A 26253-nucleotide genomic window follows, 5' to 3' on the forward strand; every position below is an offset into this window, starting at 1 on the left:
AGATGGTCTCCTCCGTATGATTCGAAATATCATGTTCGGATTTGTTCCGTGAGGTGTGAATCACAATCCCTTCTTCTTGTCATCTTTTATGATATCACAAACTAACAGCTGGATTATATGTTGACATTAACACCCCGACGGGTCTCATGTGTTTAGTAGGAACTCCTTCACCGGTACCGTAAGATGGACCTGAGATCACATTAGTGTTTTGTTTATGTAAGATATGTAGGGTATTTCCTGTATTGTCCAGTTAAGTATCGTGTGAATTGTTTTTTGTGGTTTTGTTTTACTCGTAATGTCTTTTCATTTTTCTTTTCGTCCTAATTCAATTTATTTCTTCTATTTTCAATTCCATTTTATCACTACGAAAACCGATCTCTTGTCACATATAATAAATTCATGGTATTAAAGATATTTATTTTGTTACAAATATTCATCGTACAATAAATAATAACATGAAATACAAATTCGTATGTCGGTTTATAAAAATGAGTCAAATTATGAACTTTATACATATAGTATATCGAATGAACAGTGATGTTTTAATTTCAAACAGAGGTTTCTAACTACTCTAGTTAAGGTTAAAAAAAATCCTTGGTGCTCTCAAAAATCTAACTTTTGTAGCAAGGTTTTAAGAATAGCACACTGTGTTAAAACATACGTGACACGTTTTAAAAAGTGTTGGGTGATGGTTATATTCTAACATGTGTGTATTCAGTGTCCGTCATAAAAGATTGTCAATTTGTCCGTTTTTAATTTATAAATCAGTTTTTGAAGAACGCAAAATGGAAATAATCATATCCCATTTTCAAATCTTTTTTTATTTAACCACTATGTCGATTGGACATTTATGTTTTTAACTATTTTTTTATATTGCTAGTTTCTTCATGTCGTCTTTTCTAGAAAGAAAATGCATGTACCATTATTTTATTTCTTAAAATATGTAACGTTGTATAACATGATTGGTTTCAAAATCATTGTTGGTGTATACCTCTGTACTTGACCTTCTAATTATTGAATCAAACAAAAATGGCAAAACAAGTTGTCGTCAGTTGTTGGGTTGTATGATAATGTCATGAATGTATACATAAAGGAGTACACGAGAGACATTTATGTAAGCTTGATTTCTTATTTTTTTCTATCACTGTGTAATCACTTTTTAATTCTTAAAATAACCAAAATTACATATTATTCATTTAAAGCTTTCCATCATTGTTTGTCACCTCTTTAGGACCATCATTAACAGGTTTAGATATATAATAACCTGATCACCATAAATCATTCTCAAAGTACAATACTGAAATTGTTCTGTCGAGTAAATTATAAAAAGCGCACTGGTACTGATGTCGTACCAATAAAACTGCTTAGACAATCTTTATTTGAAAGTAAATGTCGAATACGTTGTTACACATGAAGATAATCCATTTTTACTTAACGCATATCATTGTACTCAACATATGGATTAGTTTAACACAAATAACAAGAGAAAAGGTTATACATGAATATAACTAAACGGTTTTAAAACAAAATTCCCAAATAAATCAATAATGTGTAAAACGACCAAAATGATAAGAATAGAAAAAACAACATTTTTAACAATTTCTTCAAATGAAAAATCATAAAAAAAATCCGTTCAGTTTAATAATTTTAATAGATTTTTCACAAAAACAACACTTAACAATTAGGGTTGGAACAAACTCTAATAGTACAGTGCATATATTTTGTTTCACTTGATGTTTAACAAATAAGGACACTTGCGCTTTCGTTGATTGATGATAGTGAAATGATTTTACTTCAATGGCATGAAACATATATTTTCATAATATACAACTAATGTATAAATTGATATCGTCATGGAGTAGTAATGAGGTATCATTTAGGGGTTCGTGTTGCTCAGTCTTAAGTATGGCTTGCTTGGTTCTACATCATTTGAATTTGGGTGAAATGTACAATTTGATCAAATGCATTTACTAGAACATGCCACCATCCCTGATAACCCTTAAATATCACTAATATATACATGGTTTTTTTTGTCATGATACAATATAACGGCAACTACATTTTGATTCAGGAAAACCCATTTTGAAATTGTAAATATTACATTTCAAAACAAGCATGGGTACATTGTATATTGTAGCAGTCCATTTTGCTTTTATCTATGTATTGTTCGTATTCGTAATAATCCTCATACACTGGAATTATCATTGCTGCATATTTATCAATAACACATTTTAAAGTAATGCATTCTTAATACTGAATCGTCGTTGAACCACGGAGGCCCTGTCTCATGTAATATGTCATATACTTGAAAAGCTGTGACCAGGCAACTTGTACCTCCTCTGACCATATATCCTCTAGGTGTGGCTGTATAGCATATAAAAACTGTTGGCCTACCATCTAGAATTAAAAAAAAGAAATTCAACGGTAATTTAACATATAGCTTGCACTAACTTACCCGTGTATGTATATATCAACCAACATATTTAACTACAACTTGTTGCTATTACTACTATGAGAACAAACTCACAATTAAAAAACCGATTAAATGTAAGTTAAACTTTTCTCTAAATTGATTAAACCATATGGAAATCAATACGACTGTCAAACAAGTGAGAGGTTTAACTAGCTATAAAACCAGATTTAATCCCCCATTTTCTACATTAAGACTTTCCGTTCTAAATTTCCCTTGGAGTTTGTTATTTTTGTAATATTTATTTTTCTACTGACACCGATTTCCGATCTTTATCTTGTCATTTTACCACCAAAAACGAAATTCTGGTTTGAGTGTTCAACATTGTATATCATTTTTACAAACAACTTCAAATTCAAAAAGAATGCAAGATTTGATATTTAGAAACACGACAACAAAACCTAATTCCTATGAAATCAGTGGTATTGTTATGAATACCATTTCTTTAGACTGCTGTGTAAGCAAACGTGGTTTTTGCATCTTCTTGATTTTGATCGAAACGTTTATAATACACCATATTTTGTAGTACCATGCTCATGTTAATTTTTAGATTTTTTTCTGAAGCATAATCAATAAAGGAAAAGTCTTGACATGTAATTGGCTATCTTGCATTCATCATGCTTTTCTTCGTATATGGTTAACATGTTAAAAGACGCCCTCCTAAATTATTGAAATCGTTTAATTTGTATTAACAATGACATATCTGTGTAAATGAGCGATAGGCATTTTGGTTGCCGCCCTCAAAGGTGAACTTCAACTTTCAATATGAATGAACGCATTTTGTGATAAGAATTTAAACGCACAGTTTATGCTTTGAGCTCATAAACCAATATTTCGATCGAAAATATTTTAAAAATCGGTATAGGCATTCTAATGAATACATTTTCTTCGTTGTTTTGATGTATTCTTTAAGATTACTTTATCGGGATATTGTTTACGCTATTTGTCTATGCTTAACAGAAGTAAAAACAAATCTACCGAACTCCAAAATACATTATAAAAGAGAAAGTTCATTAAAGATGAATAAAATGGAACTCTCGACTATTTATGTCATATTCCTGACATAAAACATGAACTTGCCGTAGAAGAAAATGGTGAGTTAAGAATGTTTGCTACTGTTTCAAAACAGCAAGCGTCTTAAAAGACTGTTACAGATTGAAAATAAATAAATAACAAAATTTTAAATCATGAAAAAAGTATTGGTCCGTTTGGTTTTTTTTTGTGGTTTTTTTTAGAAATATTCATGGACGCCGTATATTTGTTGGCAATGTACACATGGCCTGGGCCATGATACTCGAATATCATTCTGAACGTTAGCGAGGGATAAAATCAACGAATATCACGGTGCTGGTCATTTGTAAATTTACAAAAAATCTATGGCTTGCATGAAAATTTTGATTCTAATAGGACAAATACGTTAATAAAAAACCCGAAACGAGGGTGTGTATGCCGTATTTGTGGCTGTTCTTTTTATTCCCTATTAGATAAAGATAAAACAATATAATAAAGCTTGAATGACTTATTTCGTAAATAACCGCTAGAAAACATATGTTTAATTGTTTTAATTCTCAAACCCAAGATTCACAATTTGTTTTTTATATGTTATTGTCGTAAGCAACCGTCAAAGCCAAAGTTGACATTCCGTAACTAAGAACCCGCTGAAATCAGTTAATATGCGAATAATGCAATAGAATAGAAAATAAAACAAACCCTACCTCAAAAATTCATTTTAAAGCAATACAAAAAGAATTTCGATGGTTTACGTAAAGGAAAAAAACTTCAGCTTAAGCGTTCATATGTGTATTACGTCATGTTTTGAAATGACTTAAATGCGCCAAAAGCATTAATCGACTTTCGCGGCACTTTATTTTTATTCTATATCTTTAAGCTCATGTACATTAATTCTTTTTGTTACGCATCTGAATAAGAACAGAAGTTATGAAGTATTTTCTTTTAAACTGCAATTTTTTAAATAATAAAATCGACATAGCGTTTATCAATAGGTTCAGATGCATGTGGATTTACGTAGGAGGTATGCTATTACACCCATTATTATGTATATCGCTAAGTAAAGATATATATCAAGAATGTTATCACGGTGTTGTTTACAAAGCGAAAGAAGCATGTCATATTAGAATTTTAGATATAAGCCATTAGGTTGGCGGAAAATTACAAAAAATATAAACAAGGAAGAGAACTTCATCATACCTGGTTTTATATCGTGATAAAAATCCAATCTTGTTGACAATCTTAAAATAACAGGATCAGTATATTTGTCTTTGACGTAGACCAATTATATCGTTTTCTTAATTAAAAACAAATTGTTATTTGGATGGAGAGTTGTCTCATTGGCACTCACACCCTCGCTCACACCACATCTTCCTATATCTATTAGGTATTTATGTTTTAAATTAACGTCTAATGATCAGAAGACAGGTGCGTCGTTGAATTTAAGTACACGACTTCATCAAAACTTACAGTTTTAGTTTTTCATATAATGTAAACTGTATGGTATCATCCATAGAAAGGCTTTAATTAAATTAGAAAGCAGGTGTTTAACCATAATATATTATTTATATTGATGGTGAGTTTGTGTTGAAAGAAATATTTCAAACAGGTTGAATATTTGTGAAGGTAGAAATTATAATCGAGATATACATTATATCAATCACAGATAAATCTGTATTTATCTTATACTACTCTGTAATTTACAGGATTTTTTATAACAAACTAAAAAAAAATCAAATATGCTAGACGTATAAGATCATCCCATAGCGAAGACTATTGCTATAGAAATCATGGCGTTTACTTCGGCAATTTGACAATTAAACGTTGGTATTTAGCTATACATAACAAAAGCGTAAAACATTTAAAGGTCCATATGTCCTTTTGTAGCTGACTATGAGGTATAGGCCTTGCTCATTGTTGAAGGCCGTACGGTGATCAATAGCTGTTTTAAATTTCTGTTGTAGGACAGGTGCAAACATTTGCAGCGGGATTAAACGTTTTAATGGATCCAAACCTTCTCCCTTTTTCTGAAACAATAGCATAACATCACCACATAGAAAAACACACGATAAAATAAAATATCAATTGGCAGGCTTAACTTATATATACGAAAGAAGATATAGTATGTTGATCGGTAAGTCGAGGGATATGTATCAACCCACTTCTCTATACTAATCTACCAGTTTAACAAAAGATAAAGAGTACCATGGGTGTCACTAAAAGAAAAGAAACTGGTTACAGTTGGGATTTTTGTTTTGTTTTCTACCAGTCTTTGTCATGTTTGTAGGGATTAAATGTTACTCAATCTTTACTAATATCAAATTAAATGGGGCTAATATATGAATATCAGAGATATGAATCTTCTTTGTGGTTATTACGTCTAACATACAAATTGAGTTTGCAAATTTTAATATTGTTTAACCTGATAATATTTATCATACTGTATTTTTTCCCTATCATTTTTGGGGATTATAACTAAATTCTATTCTGTCATTTAATTGATAAAACAAGTATACATCGCTTCATGACGTCTGACGAGTAGATGTATATTTAAGTGAGTGAGGCGTAAATTCTGGTTTAAAATTGAATGTTCCTCAGCCTCTAATTGTAACTTTTGCAAATGTTTTATGTTTGATGTCATTACCCATTACAATAAACAACTGCCAAATGTTGATCAGAATTACACATTAGGATTTTATATATCTGTTTACCGAAGAATTTATATTTATTTGCCCGCTTAATCTGTGTTTGTCTGAGATTATATACCGTAACTATACACTAATGAACCTACCTCTATAAATTCTTCGTTTACATTGTAATTAAGGTGTCGTTGGCCTAGATTGGTCATTAATTCTTTGAATTTATCAGGTGTATCTAAACGTGATATGCATTTATCGACAGTTCCCATCACACGTAAAGCATGCGATCGTAATATTGCACTTTGTTCCATATCTTTTTTGCTGAGCTGTTGAAAAGGAAGGAATGCATCTTGTACTTCTGGGTGGCTATCAAATAATCTGTTAAAGAGAATCAACAGATTTATAACGATTTATTAGTAAAATGATTTATGCATACAAAATATATCATCATACTCTATTACTATTGTTCTTAAAAGAAAAAAATGTGTTCCTCTTATATATCTCATTACAGTTTATGATGTGTTCATTGCTGAAGGCCGTTTAATGTCCTAAATTTATTCTCAACCCTACAGAAAGGTCTCTGGTAACTCAATGTATTATTGACAATACTCTCACATCAACAAACTATTATATTTATGACAATGTTTATATTTTCCGAAAAGATAACCCTTAATTGACGGGAAGCAACCTTATATGATATATATCACCTGGGTCAATTTCAGTGAGACTTTTGAAACAACACACCTAATTAGTCTGTCACATAAAGTGAATGTCAAGAATATATATAGTGTATTCAATATCAACTTACTAACTAGAAACTCCTCTGTAAAAGTCTTACTGAGGACATCATGATTTAATGACTTTATCAAGTAAGTACAATGTATGTTTCACAATATTGTACATTGAGTATTTTTTAACAATAATGTTCAACTTTTGATAATCAAATGATGTAAATCACATTTTTCTCCGTGTTTCTCACACTACATTAACGTTTTTAATGATGAATTAGCTAACATGTTAATCAATTGGATTGTTGACAGACAAACTTTAAGCACTAAATAAATAAGTAGAACATATACATCCTGGTACCTTTTGTTAGCTATTATTCGTGTGTTTCTCTGTTTTTCTGTCCTATATGTTCTCCCATTTATTTGTATTGTAGTCCTGTCATGTAATGTTGTCATTTTAATGTTATATTTAACATTGCCATAAAAGCGGAAGCTTTGGCATGCCGGAAAATCAGGTTAAAACCACAATATTTTTTTTAATATATCTTGTATCAAGTCAGGAAAATGGCCATTGTTATATTATAGTTTGTTTCTGTGAATATAACTGGTGAGTCTTATATAGACGAAACGCGTGTCTGGTATACTAAATTATAATCCTGGTACCTTTGAAAACTATTTACACCACTAGGTCGATGCCACTGCTGGTGAACGTTTCGTCCCCGAGGGTATCACCAGCTCAGTAGTCAGCACTTCGGTGTTGACATGAATATCAATAATGTGGTAATTTTTTTATAAATTTCCTGTTTACAAAACATTGAATTTTTCGAAAAACTAAGGATTTTCTTATTCCAGGCATAGATTACCTTAGCCGTATTTGGCACAACTTTTTGGAATTTTTGGATCCTCAATGCTCTTCAACTTTGAACTTGTTTGGCTTTATAAATATTTTAATATGAGCGTCACTGATAAGTGTTTAGTAGACGAAACACGCGTCTGGCGTACTTAATAATAATTCTGATACCTTTGATAACTATTTACACCACTGGGTCGATGCGACTGCTGGTGGACGTTTCGTCCCCGAGAGAATCACCAGCCCAGTAGTCAACACTTCTGTGTTGACATGAATATCAATAATGTGGTCATTTTATTTATAAATTTCCTGTTTACAAAACATTAAATTTTTCGAAAAACTAAGGATTTTCTTATTCCAGGCATAGATTACCTTAGCCGTATTTGACACAACCTTTTGGAATTTTGGATCCTCAATGCTCTTCAACTTTGTACTTGTTTGGCTTTATAAATATTTTGATATGATCGTCACTGATGAGTCTTATGTAGACGAAACGCGCTTCTGGCGTACTTAATAATAATTCTGATACCTTTGATAACTATTTACACCACTGGGTCGATGCGACTGCTGGTGGACGTTTCGTCCCCGAGGGAATCACCGGCCCAGTAGTCAACACTTCTGTGTTGACATGAATATCAATAATGTGGTCATTTTATTTATAAATTTCCTGTTTACAAAACATTAAATTTTTCGAAAAACTAAGGATTTTCTTATTCCAGGCATAGATTACCTTAGCCGTATTTGACACAACCTTTTGGAATTTTGGATCCTCAATGCTCTTCAACTTTGTACTTGTTTGGCTTTATAAATATTTTGATATGATCGTCACTGATGAGTCTTATGTAGACGAAACGCGCGTCTGGCGTGCTAAATTTTAATCCTGGTACCTTTGATAACTATTTAATGTTGTGTTTTTCTTTTTCTTAATCGATTGATGAGTTTCGACCAGCGGTATACTAATGTTGCCTTTATTTATATTAGTTGTAGCGGGATAAAGATTATACATTGATTTTTTAATGTGGACATAGATCACTATGTTGTTCACCTGGCGATGATTTTTTGTCCATTTTCAAGGTATATTTACTTTTTGAAAAAAATATTGTTAACTAATTGCTACATCTTTATCAAGTCTGACATTATCAGAGTAATGCCATTAGAACGAATAAATCTGTATTCTTCAAGCATTTTGGTTGTTTAAAACAATATGCTCATTCTTCTGGAAGATATTTATTAGTTGTTTATTCATTCGATGTATGTGTTGGCTGTATTTGTTGTTTGATGTTCGATTATCGTCAAGTGTCAAACATAACAATCTTATAAAATTACAGAAAGTTGGGCAAGATAATTTGCTCGACACAGAAAAATATTCTAACATCATTTTACACTGCAGTGTTTTTTTTCATTAGCACACAGATATCGTTTTATTTGTCATTATTGGTATTTAATAGAATAAAAATGCACTCATTGCAGCTTAGCATTACTCTGAATCCTATAAAACATAACAAGCATCATAAAAATTACATTACTAGGGAAAAACATTTAAAAAAGTACTGATCTGGTTCTTATAACGCATCAGAATGTTAAATGATAAAAACACTCTACCTTTTTTTAAACAGTCACTTAACCATGACAAAAAGGACATATCCCATGCAAAGGAGAAGGATGAGTTGTTCAATGGACTTCGTTGGTTCATTTTTGTGCTATCTTTTTTATTCAAAAATTGTTTTGTTATAAACCTATCATAATTTTAATCAAGTTACAGTTGTCTGTAGAAAACACATTACTAGAAATCTTAGAAAGAAGCTTGTTAAACAAAGATTCTTCTTAATAATTAACTTCAAGCAATATTTTCTCAATGCTCTTCAACTTCGTACTTTATTTGGCATTTTTAACTTTTTTGGATTTGAGCGTCACTGATGAGTCTTTTGTAGACGAAACGCGCGTCTGGCGTATATACAAAATTTAGTCCTGGTATCTATGATGAGTTTATTTTCTACAATTGTTTATGACGCCAACATGATTTAGTTGACCGTTGTGACAACTTTGAAAAAGATTATCCTAAATATGATCCATTCGAGATTAATAACACGTACAATGCAAAAACAATTTGAATCATAATCAATGACAGCACGATTTATAATAAAAGACGTTGGAATAACAATAATTTAAGTGAGAAATATAATATAAGCCTTCTATATGTCTTTGATATGATGCGAATACGCGAGAGCTTTCATTAATAACATAATAACTAATCAGCATTTTATTGAAAATATATTGACGGGCTATGATGCTTGATCAGCATATTTTACATATTTTACGACAATTTTAGAACATTGTTTTCAAACAACAAAAGTATTAAATTACATTGTGCTGTCTGTTAAAACCTAATTGAATATACCAAAAAAGAAGATGTGGTATGATTGTCAATGAGACCAAATGACACAGAAATTAATAAGTATAGATCACCCATACAGTTTGAAGTTCCTTTTTCCTCCCTTTTTATATATAGGTTTTAATTTTCAATTTTGTTTATGTGGAAAGCAATTCTATTAGAATTTTGTCTGATTTGATATAGTACCACATTTAAATAACTGCACACATAAAAAAAATACCTAAGACTTGACAAGAGAACGATATTCTTTGTTATTCATGCTGCCGCATCATCGGTTGTGATCTTCGAACAAATTTTCAACATGAAATCATTAGTTATAGTGAAGCAGAATCTGCTGTTCCTTACTCTAAAATAATTATCACAAAAGACATATTTAGATTATTGGTTGATAAGTTGATATTTATGTGAGGTGAGTATAGTGGACAGCTGTTTTTCTCTGTTTTTGTTTTTGTTTCTCTTCGACTCATAATTCTTTATTCCTCCTATTTTCTAGATGATCTGTGCATATAATTTTTTCTGATTTCTGATCGTTATGTCATGATTTAGAAAATTCTTTTCACACATGTTCGTCGGCTATTCTTATTATTATAGTTTAAAAAAAGTAGCATGTATACTTTTAAAAGAGATGCGAACGATTTTAGATATTTTGAATCAGTGTAATATAGCACCCACATCTTTAATCATGTTAAGGTTTTTTCTACATTTGATAGTTGTATATTATCAACATCTTCATATTTTGGTGAATTTCAAACTTTTAATGAACTTATGAAAGACACCAAGATTAAAGCTTTGTACGCCAGACCCGCGTTTCATCTATAAAAAAACGTTCGAATCAAGAATTAGAAAAGTAAATTATGACCATGACCCGGTAATTTTAACTTCCAGAAATGTTTTTTCTACTTATTTTAATAAACATTGAAGATTTCTCCTGAAAAAAGGCACTTTTGATATCTATTTTGTTAACAATACGGTTCAACATTAATCGTGTATACAGGTATACTGACTGCATTTTAATGTTTTCAAGTTTACGTGGTTCAATACGTTAGTAGTACTAGCGACCCCGTAGTACTGAGGGCCCTCATGGGGTTTTTGATAATGTGATTACCTGGCCGTTTTTTTAATGATTATTTGATTATTAAGCCAAATATTTCATGATTATTTGATTACCTAGGACTGTATTTTTAGTTTATGATTATTTGATTACTAAAGATAAGCAAATATTTAATGATTATGTGATTATATTGGCAAAAAAATGGTGATTATGTGATTACTAGGACCCCCCATGAGGGGCCTCAGTACTATAACACTCTAAATCTGAAAATTCTGTTTAAATCAAACAGGCAACATGTTCACGTAATGTTTTTGTTTTTAAAGAAGTCAAGTTGTGTACTTTTGCATTTAATGTATATTATTATTGGTAGCGAACAATTGGCAATGATCGTAATTGGCGTCATGAATTTAATTTGTCATCACTTTCGTTCTCTCGAACTCTGAAAATGTTAACCGTACTAGATAAACCATAACTTTATTACGCCTCAAAAAAGAATATGACAGTTTGCATCATTACTGTTGTATTAATCAAGTTGCAGTTGTCTGTAGAAAACACATTACTAGAAATCTTAAAAGGAAGCTAATTAAACAAAGATTCTTCTTAATAATTAACTTCAAGCAATCTTTTCTCAATGCTCTTCAACTTCGTACTTTATTTGGCATTTTTAACTTTTTTGGATTCGATCGTCACTGATGAGTCTTTTGTAGACGAAACGCGCGTCTGGCGTATATAAAACATTTAGTCCTGGTATCTATGATGAGTTTATTTTCTACAATTGTTTATGACGCCAACATGATTTAGTTGACCGTTGTGACAACTTTGAAAAAGATTAACCTAAATATGATCCATTCGAGATTAATAACACGTACAATGCAAAAACAATTTGAATCATAATCAATGACGGCACGATATATAATAAAAGACGTTGGAATAACAATAATTTAAGTGAGAAATATAATATAAGCCTTCTATATGTCTTTGATATGATGCGAATACGCGAGAGCTTTCATTAATAACATAATAACTAATCAGCATTTTATTGAAAATATATTGACGGGCCTTGATGCTTGATCGGCATATTTTACATATTTTACGACAATCTTAGAACATTGTTTTCAAACAACAAAAGTCTTAAATTACATTGTGCTGTCAGTTGAAACCTAATTGAATATACAAAAAAAGAAGATGTGGTATGATTGCCAATGAGACAACTCTACACAAGAGACCAAATGACACAGACATTAATAAATATAGGTCACCCATACAGTTTGAAGTTCCTTTTTCCTCCCTTTTTAGATATAGGTTTTAATTTTCAATTTTGTTTATGTGAGAAGCAAATCTATTAGAATGTTGTCTGATTTGATATAGTACCACATTTAAATAACTACACACATAAAAAATTACCTAAGGCTTGACAAGAGAACGATATTCTTTGTAATTCATGCTGCCGCATCATCGGATGTGATCTTTGAACAAATTTTCAATATGAAATCATTTTGTAACAGCAAATTTTAATAACACAAAAAATCCGTATTTTCATGCCAGTACCTGCCAGTACCTTAGTACTGGCTACTGGGCTGGTGATACCCACATCTTTAATCATGTTAAGGTTTCCTTGTACATTCGATAGTTGTATATTATCAACAAGTTCATATTTCTGTGATTTTCAATATTTTTAAGGAACTTGTCACCAGGATTTAAACTGTGTACGTAAAACGCCAGACGCGCTTTTCATCTACGAAAGAGTCATCAGTGACGCTCAAATCAAAAATTTAAAAGTAAATTATGATCATGACCCGGTAATTTTTACTTCTGGAAATATTTTTTCTACTTATTTTAATAAACCTTGAAGATTGCTCCTGAAATAGGCACTTTAAATATCTAGTTTGTTAACAAAACAGTTCAATATTATTCGTATATACAGGTATACTGACTGCATTCTAATGTTTTCAAGTTTACGTGATTTAATACGTTAACAGTACTAGAGAACCCGTAGTACTATTACATTCTAAATCTGAAAATGACAGTTTGTTATTTGTTCGATGTTTGTAAGAATACATGTATTAACTAAAATCAGTTCGTAATATGATTAAAGTGTCACGAACAAATAGAAATCTAGACTGTGTTATCTGGACCGGCTTGATTAGTCTTTGAAATCTAGATTTAAAGCAATAAATGTTTCAAATAATTTAATCAAAGAAAAACAAACTATCTTGCGTATGAAATTACTGTTGTATTAGAAACTCAGCCAATGTATTGTTAAGATTACATAGAGTAATTATTGTAAAGTGCAACAATTTCAAAGGCATTATGTTTACTTCAATAAAATGAAATGCAAATGTTTAAAAGTTGTCGACAATCCTAAAAATCTATAAACGAGAGGCAACAAATACTTAACAAAGTCGAAAACAAACTGACAATGTCATGTAAAACAAAAAAGAAAAAAATCGACAGATAGACAAAACAGAAGAGATAACAAACCATAGTGAGCCACACCTGCCACACAAAAAACGTGAGGTGATAAAAAGGCTTATCAATTCTTACCCAATATTGAACCGTAAACAGAAATAGAACTATTCTGGTATATCCCGAACATAAAATAATCAAATGTTTGAACACTGACAAGACATTCATTTTCAGTCTGTTGATTTCATTCTCTAATCTTTTCAATCAAACAACCAACAAGAGTCACGTTATGTATTTCATAGATGCCCATTTGTGAACCTTTTGTATTGGTAGGCTGCAAATAGCAATGTTCGTAATTATCATCATTTGTTGAATATATCATCACAACCTTCATATAACTACTGTCGAAGTCCGATGATGTTAACAGTACTCAATCGACCATAACATCATTACAATCCCAGTGTCAATATGACAGTTTGCAATACTATAGTTTAGAATCTACAGGGTGTTATCTTGATTAACAAAATGTGATTGGTAATTCTTTGAAATCTAGGTTAAATCAAAATAGATTTCAAAGAAATTGGTCAACAAATAAAATATATCTCCAGAAGAATTTTAATTGAGAGGACTGCATTTAGGGAATTACTGTGAATTGAATAATTATTGAAAGCTACACGATTTTATTCACAAAAACAAAATGTAATATTTAAGTCAGCTACAACTATTTTAATGTATCATTGTAGCAAATACAAATTCAAACTATGTATTGATATAAGAAGTTGTGGTATGAGTGCCAATGAGACAAATCTCCATCCAAGTCACAATTTGTAAAAAGTAAACCATTAAATAAGCACGGCCTTCACAACAGAACCTTGGCTCACACATAGTTGCAAGCTATAAAAGGCCCGAAACCATGACTAGTGTAAAACAAGTCAAACATGAAAAACAATGATATTTATGTCAATTAAAAGAGAAACGAAAAAACATCGATATCAATAACTGTTGCATTTGGTTGTATCGATTTTTTTCGATTGATGTTTTGCTCGGGCGAGAAAGCGGGTTTACTTATTTTCTTTTTCCTATATAAAGGTATGCAATATTGCTTTATAGTATCGAAAACAACTGCAGTTCTATTGTTCCAATGCAAGGTCAACTAGTCTTTTATTTCATATTAGCTTTTTCCTCTCATAGAAAATGATAGTAACACATGCATCAAATCGTTTTAATCAAACAGGCAACATGTTCACGTAATGTATTTGTTTTTAAAAAAGCCAAGTGGTGTACTTTTGCATTCAATGTATATTATTATTGGTAGCGAACAATTAGCAATGATCGTAATTGGCGTCATGGATTTAATATGTCATCACTTTAGTTCTCTTATTGTCTGAAAATGTTAGCCGTACTAGATAAACCATAACATTATTATACCCTAAGAGTGAATATGACAGTTTGTATCACAGTCGTTGTATTGTAACAATAAGTAGATTTTATAAATCAATCCGCGATATGAATTAAGCTGTACAGAAAATAGCAACCTTAATGTCTAATCTTGATCGAAAAAAATATGTCTTGATTATACTGCGAATCTAGTTTGAAGAAAAACATATTTCATAGAAATTGGTCATTGGAAAACAAATTATCTGGCAAAACAAATAACTAAGTTATTAGAAACTCTCCACATGTAATGTGAAAACAGAAAATCGTACAGATTGAATAATTGTGAACTGATAAATTATTGGAGGTGTCATGTGGATTTTTTCTAATAGAATAACATGCGCTTTTTTTGGTCATGTTATAAATTTAAGTTATCTTTGTTTTTTATATTTCTATATGTATTAATCAATCGTAGAAGGATCCAAAAACAAAACAAATGAAGATTTGCGGTAACATATAAATATTACTTTTTAACACAACTGTGTAAACACTGTTCATTAACTGATCACAACTTATGCAATAGAAAGTTATTAATGTTAAGGGAAATAGGGATATTTGTTTTCTATTTCTGCAACTCCTTTTATTTGATTACAATAAAAACAGATCATTCAGTGTGTGTTTTACACGAAAACGTGTCTAATATTACTTTACGGCAAATGCCGTAGGGGAAATGACAACAATCTGACAAAAGAATTAAAATATATCTATTAAAAGCCATTTGTATATCACCAATCATCTTTTTCAAACTTACCTATCATACTTTACTAATTTTCCTGTATGTTTGTCAATTTTCACATTTGTCCCTTACAACAATGATATAAGTTTGAAGATACATAAATGTAATTTTAATATTTAAATGTTCTTTAAGTAGATTTAAGTCAATTATGTCTACTGTTTGAGATCATTATCAGGAAAACAGAGGCACAGGCAATAACAAATTAAATACAATGATCGTTATTTGAAGGTATTTATATAATTGTTGTGGCAATTATTCGATTATTTTTACAAATGACTTTTTTATTTGATTTTTTTAGGTGGGAGATGAGTTGCTAACAAATTGTCGGTTTTTCCAAATGGCAAGACATATCGTTTTTTCATATCGATGATAAAAAAAAAACTGCAGATGATAAATAAAAAAAAACCTTGAACCAGCCATGTTTGCTATGCAAAACAAAACCAAATTTCAAACATTATTCAACTGGACGACCATTTGTAGAGATTCTTAAGGCACTGACATGGGTTTTGGATGGTATCAAATTTTGAAAATGTAATTTCCCAGAAATTTTGGTGCGAACGTGCGAAATAATTCGTATGATCTACTGAAAAAATTGCACTTATGTCATTATGTGTCTGTTAACTCAACCAAAGATGTTTTCAGTATAAAAATAAAATTTTTCTTTGAACACACCCTTTTAAATGAAACTAAACTTTGTTCTGATGTTTATGAACTTAGACGTAATAATATTCACTTTGTTTTAAAACAGCCATCGTTTGATTCATTAAACTTCCACTTGCGATACCAACTATGTTTATATTACCCTAAGTGCATCAGTTAAGAATACATGTTGTGCTCGGTGCTACGGCTGCTATAAAATTACATCTTTCAACACTATCTTAAACATTTGTCATGTTATATAAGATTTTATAGATGATTTATCAATTAGAAAAAAAAGAATAAGAGGATGTTGTATTAACATTATCAACGGTATCGATAACGAAATCGAAATCACTTAGTTTGATGAAGATGTTAGATGCTTTGAAAAGATAATATTATATTTTGACTAATAAACGTTATAAATATCAAGTTTGGAATAATATTTACCTTGAAAAAAATGTTGATTATTCTTGTTTGTTATACTTTTTTATAATATTTTGGAAGATATTCCAAAGAAGAAAACATTAATGAACAAAATGTTATCTTTCTCATTCGTAAGCACCTTTATAAAGTTGCAGTCTTGTAATTGACTGCTCCATAGACTTACATGCTAAACAGCTGATCTTTGAAAATAAAAAAATAAAAAATGCTACATAGAAAATAAAATTCATGTTCATATCATGTATGTTCTAATGTGAAATTGTGATTTAATTGAAAAAAAAGTGGGTCATGCCACGAAGAATAAAAAGTTACGTAACCCTGAAGTCAAAACATTTGTTTTCTACTTTCTGTTTGCTGTTTTTACTAGGCCGCACCACTTCCAGTAAACATGGTATCCCTCCACTTTCCTGGGTTGATATCCCCAAAAAGATGCAATTTTTTTTTTTAAATCTATATATATGTTTCAATTCATCATAAACCTATAATCAAACAGAAAAAATTGAGTCCAGAAAAAAATTCAGAAAAAAATGGACTATTTTGTTTCCCTCCATGTTTTGACATGCACCGGAAACTGGAGTTGTAATACAGACAGGTACCTTTATGCGATAGTCTAAGCTTTAAGTGTTGTGACTTTTAACTACAAAATAAGTTAAATGGATAATTCCAAACTCAAAATTTGCTTTTGTATAATACTCTATAGCGTACAGGTATCATAAAATGTAGTTTAATTTGTCAAGCTGCTTTATGAAACCATATACGAAATGTTTTGAACGTTTAAGATATTAGTTAAACAATTTTTATTTTCGCCAGACGCGTACGAAAGACTCATCAGTGACGCTCGAATCAAAAAGGTTTAAAAGGCCAAATAAACATTATCATTATCATTTAAGATTAAATACAGTTAGTGACAGAAAAGTTAATAACATAATGGGAAACTTCATTGCAAATCTCCAATCTTAATTGACTAGAGTTGTCAGTTTTCGCACCAAATATGGGTGGTTTTCTCCGAGCACTCCGGATTCCTCAACAATAAAACCTGACTGCCACGAAAGAGGCCAAAAGCGGCGATGAACACTTGCGTTGAAATTACCAACAATCACAATTACATCACCAATGCAGATGATACACGTTTAAGAGTGGTGAAAGATACCAAAGGGACATTCAAACACATAGATTGAAAACAAACAGCCAACCCCATTGCTACAAATAAAAAAAAAAGACAAACAGACAAATAATAGTACAGAAGACACAACATAGAAAGACTAAGCAACACGAACCCCACAAAAAATTGGAGGTGGTTGAAGGTGCTCCGGAAGGTTAAGCAGATCCTGCTCCACGTTTGGCACACGTCGTGTTGCTTATATTTAAATGGTCATATTCGGTAGGTCACATAATACAATAGGAAACTTCATTGCAGATCTAGATCTCCCATCTTAATTGACTAGGATTGTCAGTTTTCCTATCAAAGGTTGGTGGTTTTCTCCAGGAAATCCGGCTTCCTCCACCAATAAAACCTGGACGTCATGAAATAGCCCAAAGGTGACGCTTAAAAAAAGGCGTAAAAACACCAACAATCACAATCATCATCATTGCAGATTAAACACATTAAGTTTACGCATCTTACTATTTTTTTTTATCGGCGAAAAGTTTCATTTCCAGATCTGTGTTTTCAATCCATTCATTCTTAATTTTTTATTTTTTATTCGTTACGGTAAAATCTTTTATATATTCATGTTGGTGATTTGACATGGCCGATTGGAAATCAATCTGTTCAGTAAATATTATTATGTATATTACTTTTATTCCTGTTTTAGTGCTGTCGTGTAATGTTGTCATTTTAATGTTACATTTAACATTCTAATATGACGTGCTTCTTTCGCCTTATGAAATAACCCATGCTCTAAATCCAAAAATTTTGTTTTGCACATGCATATATTGACTACTGCAGAGTAATGAATTTTTATCAAATTGGCATGCATTTAATATATTTCATTAACTTAAAACACTTCCAAACTCTTAAATGATGAAAATGGTGTTACTAGTTCATTTATTATGACTGTAATGTGTTGCATTCCGAAATTGACATATTTGTCAATTGACCTAGAGACGACAACCGTTCATGCTGGCTGTTGTAAAACTCCTCTCTCTGAAACATCACAGTGCAAGCTGTTGTCTACTTTACCAAAAATAAGGGAGGTTCATGGAAGAGCCTATACAATCGCTATACCCTTATACACATCGGACATAGAAAGTACCTTAGTTGTCCAAATCAGAATCGAAATAATTGATTCAAGCTATACTTTATTGTAGTTTTAACATGGGAGGCATTACATTCGTGATAATTTTTGACCGAGCGATAAATATAATGAGAACATTAAAAACGGGTGGTTTAGCATGACACAAAACAAGTTCAACCAACCATTTTAAGAATTTATTTTCTTAAAATGTCCTGTACAAAGTCAGAAAAATGGCCATTGTTATATTATAGTTCGATTCTGTGAGTGTTACATTTTAATGTTGTCTTTCTGTTGTGTCGTTGTTCTCCTCTTATATTTGATGCGTAACCCGGATTTGTTTTTTTCTCAATCAATTGATGAGTTTTGAATAGCGTTATACTGCTGTTGCCTTTATTTACTAACCAAATATCATTGACATACGAATGAACTTGATTTCAATATAATAAGGATCAGGATCATCATAAACTACATTTTATTGTGCAAATATACGACTTTTACTGTTTCCTAGGATCATTTGAGCAATAACAATCGCAATGTTTAATTTGTTGTTTAAGTTCAAATTATTTACTAATAAACAAACATTATGGACGTATATCTAAAATACTTATCAAGTTCGAAAATACATTTTATTTCCATTTGATTGCATTCAAAATAATGTTTATCTTTTGTAAACAGTAGATGTTTGTATTTGTTTGTATTTCTAGCGGGAAGCGATTTTAACCATCATTTGTTTTTAATTATCTGATAGATTCAGTTGTTATGTTATAAAATAAAAGTTAATCTCTGATGATGTTAGCAAGAGTAAATCGAGAAACTATGAATGTTGCATTGATAACGTGTTATATATTGTGGTATGTTACTCTTTCTTGGCAGATGTTGAATTGCAAACAATAAATACAGTGAATTCTTTAATGTCAGTGTCAGTTAGTTTTCATCTAGTACATTATTCAAACATTTCAATCCTTTAAATTAGATAAAGATAAATGGTATTCCGATATTCAAAATGACGTCTGACTAGACGGAAATGCGTAGCTTTAAAGTTGTTGGCAGTACTTATCATCATCCGTTTGATTGGTTGTTTCCTCTATTTTAACTGAACTTTTCAATTTGTACTGTTTGGTGTTCCACTGTCTGTCTCTTTCTGATCAGCCCTTCACGGCTGTGTAACTTCAAATTTCTAATTGTCAATTCGTTTGAGTATGAAATTTCTCAAGTCGACACTTGCATATTTAGCTAGATATCCTAGTTGATGTGCTATTCCAGAGGTCATATTTTAACTCCGGGTTTATTTGCGCGTTTCGATGCAGTATTGTCTTTCATTCTTCGACATGGTTCGTTTTGCCTGTCCTTGATATTTTCAAATACTTTTCTAAGAAAACATAACACACAAACAAGGGATTTTGATGATACCAATTCTATATGCTAGCAACTTTTACATAATCTCCACATCAATACAAACATAAGTCGATGATATTTTTACACTTTTAAATATATACTTATATTCCTTAATGTCCTTATTTTCAGTATTCATTAAAGATTTATTTAAATTTGTGAACATGGTTATATGTACCTTATGATAACATCAGGAAATTTCATAAAAAGTCTTTGATGAAATTATGATTCTATATAATTCATATCAAAACACAGTCACATAATAATAACGAAAATAAATTGACATGTGTAACTTATACTGCAATACAGGAAGCTCAGAATGTTCGAATGCTTATGAATAATTAACAGCGAGGAACGTAGTTTAAGATTTAAGACATATGTTTAAGGATACACAATTAGCTAGTCGTACACCAGCATTTACAACAGATATATAGATGAAGTAAAAGTACAGTTAATACATTTGTCTTTTTTTTAATTCTAAAAATAGGAATTGTTGCAATCATTGAGCATAATTATTTACAAGATGACTTAACTGCAATGTTTTTACAGAACATGATTTTAATTAATATTTGTAGGTATTCTAAACAGAATCAGAACATTGCACTATGGGATGGGTTTTCGACTTAACTATGGTACTCTTTGGTTTTATTAGCCTTTCAACGTTTGGATTTTCTAATATTTTGCCACGATCATCACTGACGAGACAGTGTTATAATTCTATACTTCTTTCTCAAGTGTCATTCCATAGCCTCTTAATTAATTTTATAGCTGACCATTGCCACTCTTGTTCACCAATTATTTAACTTATCCGTGAAATCACAGTTAGAACAACCGTTCGACAATTACAAAAAGACATAGCAAAACCACTAAAGGTTATGTAAGTTTTGTTTATTATATGTTAATTATTTTTATTAATGCTCCTTGTTAAGTAAATATAAACGTTGAGAAAAAATGCTAAAATAACAGACAAAACCAATAAGTTGGTGAAAGAGACAGAAACAAAGCAATGCAAAAAAAACGAGTTCGTAATTATCTACATAGAAAACAAATTAGTCGAACAGTGACAAACATAAAGAGACAAACAAGAGACCATATATCACTTCATAGTACAGCATTAATTCAGCAATTAAGAAAACATCTTGCTACTTTGAACTGCGTTAAATAGGAGACGAAAATTTCAAAAGGAACTTTCAAACTCATAATTCAAAAAGCAAACTGACATTGGCATGGCTAAAACGAAACATACGAAAAAAAACAACATTATACAAAACATTAAATACAAAGCTTAAGACTGAGTAACACGAACCCCCAAAAAAGGGGTATGCTTAATACGTCGATATCATTGATACATTGTATTATAAATAAACCAGTAAATGTTAACAACAATTATATAATCAGTTGAGTGGTTACAGTTTCCATATACTTCCATTTAAAAAGGCATTATCGAAATTCTATTTAAATGCATCAGCACACGTTATTAAAGACGTTTGTATTTATTATTGCCAATCTTGGAAACATATCTCCTGGCAAAGTTAATTGGTGGTCTTCTGTGAAATTTTGTAGGCATTTATAATTTGTTAAACTACATCTGATTTTAAAGAATAAACTGCACACGATATATGTCACTGGACCGACGTCTAATCATCAACGCTTAGGACCAAAAAAGTTAGAACCTCATATGTTGTTTACAAATACATGTATATGACTAGCGTCAAAACATAAATGGCAATCTTAAACCTAACCGAATGATTGTCCAACTTTGTATCAGACAAATAACATACAAAACCTGAGCACTGTGTATGTGTGGAATTAACAATACGATCTGTAACTTAAATTATACCATGCGAAGCCCTTACTTTCTTTCATCCCACTTTTACCAATGGTTCATTCGTTCCCCATTAGAAGACCGTCATCAATAATCCACAGTGAAACTATAACAATACAATACAATACAATTTGCTTTATTTTAAAAGCACTCCAACACATTGACATGTGAATCAAGAGGTAAATTTCAAAATACAAACTTGAAATTACAGCTTGAGTGAGGATGATATTTATTAGAAGTAATTAGCTTGGAGATAAAAACAATTTTTTGAACCTTGAACTATGTCGGCATGTTTTTTGGTTTATCGGTTTTCATTTATTTACAAGAGAACAAACATATTTGCAACATATAAGTAATTGAATGTGTCATTCATACACCAGCATATGAGTTAAAAGTGGTTCTGTAGAACGAATTATTAACTTAAATTGATGCATTGTTTACCTGTGATAGATGTTGTTAACAACAGATAATTACAACACCTTGAAATGAAACAAAATACACCCACAAACATTTTAACAGTGATTTAGTCAAATTGCAGCAGCAATTTTAAAAGCTTTCAAAATGTATGATGTTTAAATTCGCGGAAACTGTTTGCTGATTGCGTTGAAATCAAATACAAGTTATAGACCATTAAGTCATATTGAATTTATTCCTTTATGGTTAATTATGATTAATATTTCAAGGTATCTAGTAAAAACATAACAAATTTTCTATGTTCAAAGTGATTTTCAACATTAATTTTTCATCGGCAACTCCTTGAATCAAACATTTATAGAACAAATGATTCACGAATTCATGCGACGGTAAAAGATCATAAAGGAAAACAACTAACAAAACTATATATTGGCTCATTTGCCTAATGAAGTAGCATAATTCTTTTTGAACAGGTATCAACATTTTTTCTAAAAAGACTTTTTTTCAAAATTAAATAAAATCAAACATTTTCTATATTTCATGAAAATAAAAAAATGTCAGTAAAATTTGCAATTAGAATTATACTGTTTAAATCATTAAATAAAAGATGAACAAATGGTGTCTACATTCTACATGACGTTAGTAAACACGTCATTAATGGAACCACGAAAGATCGACAAATTTATTAATCTCTAACGATTGTAAACTTAGTTCTGGATTCATACCTTTTTATTCTTTACAATGAACCGTCTGGATTTATGTATTGAGTTAATGAATAATAATAATTGCCTAGAGCGAATTAGTGTGCTACTGGGAATATTTAACATATGAAATGTTTAACAAACAGAACATGTCGGGAATGTTTGAGATACATTCACCCTACAATTGCGATTAGGAGATAATATATAATACTTTATTTTCTTGGATATTTTTACGTACATCTATACGAGAAGACCTCATTTTGTGTGTCGCTTCTCTTCCTTCCACAATAAATTAATCATCATGCCTCTGTGTTTTATAGGTACCATGCATAGTCGCATTTGTCATCTATTCTTATGACTATTCAGTTTGGGTAATTTTGGGAGAAAAACGAAAATAAAGGAGTCCGGATATTGTTCCCGTCATAAGACAAACTTATTAGTCATACAGGACTTCCGGTTTTTAACTTGCACAAAATTTTCGATTAATAGAAATACAAAACCTTGATACAAAATAATTGTGTTTGACAAAATACAACCGAAGAAAGGGAAAGTCAAGAGTAATTTCATTTTTGCCTGGTTTTTTTTAATAAACAAATAGTGTTCATGTGTGTATCAATTGTCAGTGATGTTTATAAATAAAGTGGGTTTTTTTTCTCAGAACGACTTTTCTTCACTGACAATTTTTTTCTCTAAAGCATACAGAATCAGGACTTTTCTTTCTCAAACATAATGTACTTTTTTTAATTTTAATGCTCAGTAGGTACTATTTTTTCATTTCCCTTATAATAGTCAACTCAATGAAAGAGTTTTGACTTCGATTCGGAAAGGTTGCGCACATGCGCATCAACACCGATCTTTTAACTCGAGTCAACCAGAGTCGGACGAATCAAAGTAGGCCGTTTACTCGGGGACCAAAATAACCAAATGTATCGAGATACAAAAAATGTACTTTTAAGAACATAAAAAGTCCTATAAACCCATAGCCGGTAATACTAGTAAATAAAAACATCAAACAGATTGCATGATAAAATTCGTTAAATTGAATGGATCAACACAAGTCTTAAAAAACAGAGGATGAACTTAAGAGCTCCGGAAAGGTAGTTATTTCTTCTCCTAAGTGTTCGGAAAAGTACGTCTTTCTTCCTCATGAGGGACAACCATCGTGTTACTATCTTTTGTATCATTGAGGCATCGGATGCATGTTAAATGAAATACAATATAGAAAACATGAAAACATATTAATTTTACAAAATCACAAAAAACAGAAGCAACAAGTGTGGATACTGCAGTTGAATACGTTTTAAATTGAGTCTTTAGTAAGCAGATTATCAGAAAGAGCACTGTCATCTATATCAATATTAGAAACTTGTTTAATTAATAAATTATAGTTATTATGATAGTCATGTTCTGTCTTTTAAGCAAATCCACCGTGTACAGATAACACTGATTATTTAGGCGGGGATTCTTTTTCGAAATAAAAAAAACAATGTGATTAAGTTGAGAAAATGAAAGCTGTTATTTTACTTTTATGATACTCAAATTATGTGATAAAAGATCAACAGATGGTTTCTACATCCTAGATAAAGCTGGTTAATATAACTTAATGAATCGAACCACAAAAATGCTACAAATGTACTAATCTTTATTGATTGTAAAATTATTTCTGGAGTGATACCATTTTAATTCTTTACAATGAATAGTCTGGTTTTATATAATGAGGTAATGAATGATTGTTAATGTCTTGCTGGTACTAGTGTGGGTTGCTGCTTAGATTCACAGCATATACATTGTTTCACAAACAGAACATGTCGAAAATATTTGAGATAAATTCACCACAAAATTGCGTAATTTAAAGATGAAGAAAATAAGAATATTTTGTTTTCAATGATTAGTTCTGACGTTTAAAAGGATTACAAGTACCAAAGTCACCCAATATATTGAGATAAATATACATATATGTATATACTTATGATGGAAAGAAATCAAGATAAATAAAGGCAACAGTTGTATACCGCTGTTCGAAATACTTCATATAACATAATGGAAGAAGTGACACAAGTTCGACCAAAATCATTACTCCATATTATGTGTTCAATTTTCTTGATTGACGTAAGATTGAAAATCACCGTTCGACACAAAAAGAATTCTTTGCACGAATCAATCTTTTTTTCTCTCATTAATCAAATTACAAAGAAGGAGATCAGTGGAGGTGGTGTGTATAGTTTAAGAGTTGTTAATCAAAATACTCATTCAACTGAACCACCTTGGGTACTTTTTTTTTTGTAACGTCATAATATGAAATTCAGAGGAAAGCAAGAAAAATTGACGTCGTAACTGAATTAGGACCAATGGAGAACTGGGTTGAAACGAACCCCGCGTTGATTTTATATAAAATATTTGGAAAATATAGTATTTTTTGACGAGCTATAGAAATAGAGAGAAAAGCAGAGAAACCTTATTTATTATTACACTGAAATTAGATAACATGATTTTTGCGATATTCAATTCTCACTCGTTGTGATACCTTCAATTATACATGGTCGGTCACACATTTCTACCAGTTCAACATGGTTCTGATGATATTCGTAGTCAATTCCTAAATGTTTAATGATTTAAACAAGTTGTTTAATGTGTAATTGGATTCTTCTTTTTGTGGCAATATTATGCCAGTGCTATTCTGGGTTAATTATCTGATAATTATCAGTACCTTCTCCTGTGAGATAGTTATATTAACTGTCATAATACAGATCGATAGTACAACAGCTGAGTGACACGATAATATAGTTCTGATTATTACGGCTGATGTTCGCGCTACGGCAAGTTATATAACAATTAAGATGCCAGAAAAGACAGCTGATATATACAAGTTAATTAGATTGTTTTCATTCAA

At 30.8% G+C, this 26253-nt stretch overlaps 1 protein-coding gene across 1 annotated transcript in view; it reads right to left on the reverse strand.

Moving 5' to 3' along the window:
• Nucleotides 1-400: 400 nt before the first annotated feature.
• LOC139502233 (neuroglobin-like) overlaps nt 401-26253 on the reverse strand; it is a 34395-nt gene continuing 8542 nt past the window's right edge. The window contains exons 2-3 of the mRNA XM_071291666.1: nt 6270-6495; nt 401-2397 (exon numbers count right to left, since the gene is read on the reverse strand). Coding sequence (XP_071147767.1) covers nt 2248-2397; nt 6270-6495 — 376 coding nt within the window. The 3' untranslated portion in view covers nt 401-2247. The remainder of the gene's footprint in view (nt 2398-6269; nt 6496-26253) is intronic.

This window comes from Mytilus edulis, chromosome 13 (genome assembly GCF_963676685.1).
Source record: "Mytilus edulis chromosome 13, xbMytEdul2.2, whole genome shotgun sequence".
NCBI classification, from domain to species: Eukaryota; Metazoa; Mollusca; class Bivalvia; order Mytilida; family Mytilidae; genus Mytilus; species Mytilus edulis.